The following is a 9,248-nucleotide window of genomic DNA, read 5'->3' on the forward strand; positions in this document are numbered from 1 at the left end:
ACTGTTATATGTACATATTTTTTTATGTGTATTTAAGTTTGTAATAGAATATATGTGTCTCAAAAATAAAAATTTCAATATTCCATAGTGGAGAAATTGGAATAGTGGGGAAGTTGAAATAGTGGGGAGCGATTTGAGTGGACAGAAAGTGCAATAGTTAAGTAAATACTACTAAATATATAAATTTAACGTTTGAAAAGAATGAAATTTTTACAATTACGTTATAAATCGATTTTGCAGTCATAAAATGTTAAGCTTATACTTATATATATTTATTCTGCATGCAATTTCATGCTTCAGAAATGTAAGCTTGATTAAATTTGATAATATTTGATCAAATATTATTGTTACCTTAGGAAACACGATATCGAGAGGTTCGACTTGACCTTCTTCGGATCCATAATGTGCCAACATTTGTCCAAGACCGAGAAAAGCACCTCCGAGAAACCAGTCGGTCAGATATATTTGCAAAAGAACGTTGATGAAATTGAGAACCTCGCATAGGCCCAAATAATACGCCCATGGTCGATTCAAATGAATACGATTCAGAAAAGCATGGCGAATTTGACGTATTTTGTCGTCGCATTCGTCCTTCGACATGATGCTTATACCATTCTCGGTCTTCAGAGATGTCTCACGAAGAGCCATTGACGCTGTATGCAATCCAGTAACCAACGCTTTTAAACGGCCTCCTGATTTAAGAATTTTACTTTTTTCATTAAATAAATCTTTGTATGACAAACGTTCTTTTTCTAATTAAATTTAAATTTACATATAACGCGTTTTGCTCTTTAACATTATTTTTTATCATTATGTTGTTTGTGCACAAATATACAAAGAAATTGAAAATTCATTTAGAAATGAAATTTGTTTAAATGAGAATCCAGTTTAAGAATTATTAAAAAAAATTGAAAATAGTGATGACCATGTTAAAATTATATTATTCTCAATCGTTCAAATAATTATCATCAAATTATCATATTATTCGAATAAAAACATATGAAAGGAAAAACCAAGAGAATTATTATAATGCACGTTATTATTCTTTTTTAAATAAGAAAATCGAAAGATTAAAAGTTCGTATACTATGCATGCGAAGGTATGCAAGATAGGTTGGTGGATATTATAGCGAGGCTGACCTTCAACATTCCTCCACAGGTAGTGAGGCGCGTAAAAGAAGATCGCCTGAAAAAACAGAACGAAGGGCACCCACTGGTAGTAGGCATGATGTACCACGGAGTCTTCTGAAGTTGCTGGTCCGACGCCAGGATGTGCGATTACACCTAATTCCACCGATGTTTTGTTCAAATGTTTTGTCTAAAAAATTCCATATTATCGTTTCCTTTATCGAAAATATAAAGTTAAAAAATTTTTAGAGATTTTATAAATATTTTTTTTTTTATCGATATTAAAATTTAAGGATTTTTTTTTGCAAAATATTAATACAATCATGGAACAACATTTTGAAAAACAGAAATTCTAGAGATCAAAATAAATGTAAAAATTGTTGTACAAAAATATCAGTTGAGACTTATTTATTATGAGTTATATGTAATTTAAGTTTGTATTGGATGAAGTGAGACGGAGATAGAACGAGAAGAATGGAATGATGGAGATAACCGTCTCGATTCGTTTAATACAAACTTATTTATAATTTAATAGCTATAATAGATATTTTTGCATATTTTTGTATTTGTTTTTCAATAAGATTCTTGTTTTTTTTTTTTTATGAGAAACATTTTTATGCGCAATTAAATAAAATTGAATGTATTATTATTTAATATTTACCACAGTGTAAGTAGACGTGAAAAAGCAGAAAGTGTTGATTACTTTCACTATATCATCGCTCATTCCATGCCCAGCGATACACCTTATCCATAAAACATAACATTGTGTATAATTACCTCTTTTATTAGCAATTTTTAATTGATAAATATATCATAAACGCATTATGTTCTATTTCTTTTTTTTTTTTAATATTATGTAAGAGATAAATAAAAGTCTTAAATTAAACATGATATTATTTAGTTATAAATGTCACGCTTGTAGATTTTCTTCAAATATAAATATTATTTTTATGAAAATATATTTAAATACTTATTTGTATAAAATGTTCCTTTAGCAAAATTATATTTAAAGAATAGAGATATTTTTAGTACAAATTTTGAAAAAAAATATTTTTCTTTATGAAAAAAAAATTTTTTATGTGATAAATTTTTTTTTCAATTGATAATAATACATGTTTAAATTGAATATATATATATATATATAAATTATTATTATCGATTCGAATATATACAATGCTCAATTATATACAATTTCTTATTCTAATTCTTATGAAAATTTAAAAGAAAGAAAATTCTTAACGGAATAATTTTTTTATTAATAACTAATATAAGTATTTTATTATTTTTATAATTTTTTATTTTTATATATAGTTAAATAATTAAATAATTAATTATCGAGATTCCCTCAGATATTAAAGAACAAATATAAATCTCGATTTAAAAAATCCAAGAATTTTATTTGATAACGCACACGAGTACGAGATAAAAGAGAACTTAATCATTAGAACTCTATTATACGATAAAAAACATATCGCTTTATTTATTTCACACATATTTAGTGACATTATTATAGCAATGGATCACTCGAAGCTAATATTAAAAACTAGAGTATTACTCATAAATGTACCTGATATGCTCTCCGATAAATTGTCTAGCTGTTACCAATAGCGTAGCGATCAAGAGCATCAGAAACGTGAATCTATAGTGCATCTTAAAAACTGAATAATGACACCGAATAATCGATTGATTATTATATCGTTAATAAAAATTTCAATAATTAAATTTCAATGAAATAAAGATTACTAATAAAATGAAAAAAAAAAAAAATAACTATTCATATCTCTGTCATCATTTTTATTTTTTACCCAAGTTATCAATGGCCACAGAATCCTGCGAAACCTTCCACTTGACATGGTCCTTGAGGACCGAGAACGTAGCTAAAACGGTCGTCATTTCTTTGAAATAATCTCAAACTATCTCTCCAAATCACGAATCTCTCATCTGTTTCCACTGTTAAAATTCCTCGGTTCCGGATCTAGGCATCCATCGATCAACTTCCGGTATTAAAATTGCGCGAAGATCTCTCACGATGGCAATGTGATCGGTCGATCCAATTTACACTGAACATTCGAAGCTGGTAAATCTTATTTCTCGTTATCAGTGGCCACGATTGCGCACTGGCATCGTGAGTGACAAACGCTTCACGAAACTTCATAGACTCATAACCGTGGTTTCGAAGGTGCGAGTTACAAAGCCACTTATTCACTTAGATAGATAAGACTAGATAATAGATAATATCATGCTTGTTACGAGCAATTTAAAATAAGAACGAGAACGTTATTATTTCATCGAAGATATTTGCCGATTGATCGATCGATTCAATTGATCCCCGATGATCATACATATTGATCGATTCAAAAACGGTTTCATCGCGTTGGGACGTTTCGTTTTTCGACCCTAGCGCTCCAAGAGCATGCGCGTTGACGCGTTCGATATCTCTTGGAGAAAAATATTTTGATTGCATTAATCTTATATAATTAAATGTGAAGTTTAGCAAATAAATTTAAATAAATATGATTAATAAACGGTATATGAAGGATGTGAACATGTTAGATATCTTGAGATCTAGAATAATTTTATTTCTTCACGTAATATAGAAATAAACTTCTCTTTTATTCTGATACAAATTTTATTTATTTTCATATATAAAATCATCTATCAAGTTATATTATATAGTTATAGTTCGTCACACTTTATATGTTATATACGTATGTATATCTTGTTCAATTGATCAATTTGCCACTTTCACGCAAGAATTATTGTCGCGTTAATAATCATTATTTTTACGACTTTTAAATACATTGATCCAATGTATGCAATGACAGAAAGGAAAATATCCACATGTTGATTTCGATGATTAGCACGTAATTCGTAATAAAACTTATGAAACTTTTATCTCTATCATATTGGATGATTTCACAATAATAATCAGTCGGATATAACATCGAGCACAATCATGATGATTAATTATGTTTTATCGAGATGTTTTTTTTCAAAAAATATATGAGATACGCACAATAGTTTTATCGTCGCACTAAAAAAAATCTAAATGATTTTCCAAGTTTTCCAAATTATTAATTTTCTTTTCAACTTCACTCTTAAATTCTATTCTAATAATAAAAGTAACTATTAGTTTATTTCTAATAATAAAGTTATGTATTACGATAAATATTTCTATAACATAAGAAAAAAACAACTCTATTTAATTGTATTTTTTTAGGTTAATTAATCATAATTATCATATTTCATTTTTATTTTTTCTTTTGAAATTGTATTGTATTGGTTGTTCTTCTGCAACTGGAGAATTGTTCAAATATTTTCTTTTATTTTAATTATTAAAATCAATTATATAGCTTATATATATAGCTTAATTTTTAGAAGATTAAAATTTCATGTAGGCCAACAATAAACTTTATGAATAATATATAATGAAAATAACATATATGCATAAAATTTTAATATAAAAAATTCTTCAAAGGCTAGTTTTATTAGATGAATTAATCATTTATCGATCAAATAAAAAGATAATTTGTTAATATGCATAGAGAAGTAAATACCTTTTTTTTTAGATTAAATATAACTAAAGAAATGGAAAGTTAAATAGAAATTTATTTCAATTATCATGATACGTACTATATTTTAAATATCATATGTATTCTGTAGATTTTTGTAAATTTAAATTTTATATAAATGCATAATCATCTCAAAATTACACAATTTATTAATAATTAAAAAAGTTAGAAAATATATTTCAATATTTTTAAAAGTTATATGAATATTTAATTATTAATATTTTAATACTAATTATTATTTTTTTTTTTGTAATTCCGTTATTTTACCTTTTAAATTTATCTATATCAAATTAAAAAATCTGGAAAAAAACTTGAAAATCAAAAATAGAAAATCAATTCGAAAAATATTTCGAAAGCAAATAATCTATATAAAATTGAAAATTTGGAAGAAGAAAAAAACAGGAGGGAACGAAAGTACGGTCAAAATTACAAGCATCGAAGAAGGTTAGGAAAAGTACATAAATGTAGAGGAAAGGAAGGGAAAAAAAGAAAAAAAGAAAAAGACCAAATAAGATAAGGAGACGAGAGGGAACAAGTTTAAGGTGGAAGAGGAGTAAAGTCGCAGGGAAAGGAGGAATGGTGAACAAGAAAGATAGGGAACAAAGAAATGGAGGGGATAGAATGTCGAAGCTAGGACTTTGACCGGCCGTTGCCCCTGATGCGGTCGCTTCTAACCGGCAAACTGAACGGATCTTCTCAAGAAAATTCTGTCCTCTGGTCTCTCAATTCGTGTACATGTATTATACATATCTTGTTCCATCGTTATTTCTTACTATACCTGATCCATTCATTTATAATTCTCGCAAGAGAAAATCGTGAAAGAATTATCGAATAATTAACATTACGTTTAAAATGTGAAAAGTGATTTTAATATATAATCATAAATTATATAAAATAATAAGTAGTAGTCTTAATAATCTTTTTTTTCCAATAAATATATTTTTTTTATTTTATACGTGATAATAAGTAGTCCTCTTTTATATTTTATTTCGAATATTACGTTAGTCATAAATATAAAAATAGTACTGTAAAAATTAGTAAAAGTGAAAAAAATTGAATGATCTACTTTAGAAAGTGCTAACATTTTTTTTATTTTATTTAAATGTAACTTGATCGATAAGCAATGATAAAAATGTTGAAATTTATAAATTTTAAAATTATAAATTTATAAATTTTTAAATATATTTTTCATAATTTGTTAAAAGTTTACATAAAAATCTTATAAAAAATAAATATATTATCTTTTTTTTTAATTTAAAATTTCCTTGCAACACAATGGTATATCGATTTTAAATATTTATAGAGTGTAGTATATCTATTATTACTAATGGTTTTTAACCTTACTTTACTGGAAATAAATTAAAACAAAAATTGGACAGGATGCAATATTTTTTTTTTCACAAAACTATACTGGTATTATTTTATTATCCTCTATACAAAAATTTTTAATATAAAATAGAAATGTTCTTTTATAAAGAAATTTTGCAAAAATTGTTGAATCTAAAAAATACCTCGAACGTGAGATAATGGCTCGATTTAATGTTAAGGCTATGCTTCGAATTATGTATTAATCAGTAAAATGAGAATAATCTTCATGTCCCCTAATGTGATGTAGAGGGAACCGAAATTGGTTGGACCTCGAGCATAGAAGTTCGTTTCGATGATCGTAAATCCCTGACTGGTACACGTGCACGTACAATGAAATCTTTTAGAGAGTGCATAGTTTAATAAATTCCATCCGTAGAATACATTATTGGTTAAATTTACCAAAAATGAACACAGAAGTGACGATATTTTTTTATATGTAATGTGATATTTTTCTTTTCTAGAAAAAATATTTAACTTTTCATAAAAAAGATTTATTATATACCATATATAATATAACATATAATATATATATATATATATATATACTATAATAGTTACTTTTAATTGTGAAATTTTTTAATTCCCTTATAGTTTTTGAAAATTGGTTTTCTTTTTCTAGAAAAATTTTTAATTTTAAAAAAAATATTAAGAAAAATTACATTATTAACCAATAGAATTTTCTTATTTCTTAAAATACTATATTCAATTTCTACCAATAAATTAAAAAAAGATTCAAAAAGTTACTAATAGTAAATTTTTATCATTTACAGTTTTTAATTTTAAAAATTACGATTAATTAAATACACAAAAAAATTTTGTTGAAATAATTAATATATATATATATTAATATAATAAAAATATATATTCTGATAATATTAATTATATCTTTGATATATGAATTCAATTTTTTGACGAACGATTTGTTACTTACCCATACATATATAATTGAAATGATACATATACGGTAATCACGAAGGGAAATATGGTCCTGAAAGTCAGAAATTATGGGAACTACTTAATTACTCGCTGACGTTTTATTTGTTGAATTTTGTAGAACATTCTTATGAAAATATATAGAATATTCTGGCAGTACATTGTTTATGTTCAAGAAGCATTGATGAAAACGCAAATAGCAAAATATACGCTCTCCTTCTTCTAATAACGATTTCATTAAAAATGCAATTTTTTTCGCAGGACGCTTTAATAAAGAGTAACTATCATTATCAACGAGTAAAGAATAGGATATTAATAATAAGGGGGAAAAAAAATATATAACGTGGCAATTGTCATTACTAATCAATTATCACTCGTTATTCCAGCAAATCTGGCTAGCTGGCTTTTTATAATTCTATATATATATATATATATAATATATATATTTTTTTTCTTTATATATAATTGTTTCTCTTATCTTATCGCTTCTACAAGCGCGAGGAAGCACGTACACGCAAGGTACATGTATACGATTACAGGTATATTACGTTTCTTCACTAAGCAGCATTCATTAGAATAGAACAATGCACCGACGCTCTATCACTATATACGAATATAAATTTCATCATTCATTACACCAAAATGCATACGGAATATAGGCACTTTTATTTTTTCCCTTGGTTTTTGTAATAATTAATAATAGTATAAGTTCAGAGTTTGATATTTACTTCTCTTGGGGATTTTCATATTTAACACGTTCCATGTTGATAAAGAAAAGTTTGATAGTATCGGCAAGTTTATTATTATTTTTTTATTATTATTTTTTTTTTTGCAACATAATTAGGGAAAAGAGCAATTTTAGTGATTTGCTGATATTTAAACCTTTTTTTTTAATCTTATCTAATTGATATGTTTATATTGTTAAAAAAATTTAATTTTAAATCGATTATCATAGATAAATAGATATATTTTATAATATGATACGAAACGTGTTAATTAATTATAACCTTTGGAGTACACTTCATATTATATTAGGTTAGATTAGGTTAGAAAACTGCATCCAAAGGCACTGGGATACTAGATTGTTGCTTTTCAGCATTTTTTGATTCTTCCTCTTCCGGTGGATTATTTCGCGATGTTTCAACAGAGAATCATTCAGAGAGAGAAAAAAGGGAAACAAAATTTGAGAAATTTTTTTTTTCTTGGAAAAAAAATTCTCAACATCTCAGAACCAGAAGATTAAATTCATGATATCGGTTATAATATTAAAATTATCGATATAAAAAAAAAAATAAACGGAAGTAAATTAAAAAAGTATAAGACAAGGAACAAACACCTCTAAGAAGTTATTATGCGAATAGAATTAAATAAAATCGGAAAGGAAAAACACTGGCATGAAACAGGGAGAAGGAAGTATATAATATGTATATATATGTATATATATATATACATATTTATAAATTATATTATTATATATATATATATATATATATAATAATATAACAAATATAATCAGAAAAAATGTTCTAAATTCTATTCACGTGTACAATCCTAAATAGATATAAAATATAAGAATCACGATGATATGGAGTGTTTCAATTACTTGGCAGTCTTACTTTGAGCATGAATCTCTCAAAAAGAATGTATTATTTCTACATTTGATAATGAAAATATTGGCGCGAAAACGATTCATACTTGCGCACGTTTTTTTTTCTAAATTCTTAAGAGCTAAGCGTACATATTTTTATTGTCTTTTATTTTTTCTTAATATAGATCTTTTCGTAATCTTCAAAATTTCAACTATATTGCATGTAATAGTAGGACGGTATTACAATGATTTCGGCAGTTAACAATAATTTCAAATATGTAATAAATTTTTTTTAATTTCAGCAAAATGAGACAGAAATTATGGACGAATAAAAAATAATACTAAGAAATAACAAAGAAAAAAAATCTAGGGGTGTCCTCCTTTTTATATTTTTTTTTTCCACTTTTTCTTTTCTTTCTTTTGGTCCCTCGATGCATATTGTATATATATATAATATAATATATATATTGTAATTATCGTAATAATAGATCAAAAATATTAATAAAAAAAAGTAAGCGAAAAAATGGATAAAGAAAATTTTCGAATAGCGTTTTTTTTCTTTCCTAAATTATCTGTGCCTGACTATCTTTCTCTCTCTCACGCGATCCCATTCACTCCTCTCTCTCTCTCTTTTTCTCGTATGCGCGCACTTTTTTATCC

At 25.8% G+C, this 9,248-nt stretch overlaps 1 protein-coding gene across 3 annotated transcripts in view; it reads right to left on the bottom strand.

Annotated features, from left to right (window-relative positions):
• The window catches only part of LOC116184843 (innexin inx7-like), an 11,276-nt gene extending 8,146 nt beyond the window's left edge, over positions 1–3,130 (bottom strand). For all 3 annotated transcript variants that reach the window (XR_422860.2, XM_006624382.2, XM_006624381.2), the window contains exons 1-5: positions 2,933–3,130; positions 2,695–2,785; positions 1,789–1,870; positions 1,140–1,317; positions 352–692 (exon numbers count right to left, since the gene is read on the bottom strand). Coding sequence is in view for 2 of the 3 variants with exons in the window: in XM_006624382.2 (XP_006624445.1) it covers positions 352–692; positions 1,140–1,317; positions 1,789–1,870; positions 2,695–2,785; positions 2,933–3,020 (780 nt within the window). In the remaining variant the exon portion in view is untranslated. The remainder of the gene's footprint in view (positions 1–351; positions 693–1,139; positions 1,318–1,788; positions 1,871–2,694; positions 2,786–2,932) is intronic.
• Between the last annotated feature and the right edge of the window lie 6,118 nt (positions 3,131–9,248).

Source organism: Apis dorsata, unplaced genomic scaffold (assembly GCF_000469605.1).
Source record: "Apis dorsata unplaced genomic scaffold, Apis dorsata 1.3 scaffold_1055, whole genome shotgun sequence".
In the NCBI taxonomy this organism is placed as follows: domain Eukaryota; kingdom Metazoa; phylum Arthropoda; class Insecta; order Hymenoptera; family Apidae; genus Apis; species Apis dorsata.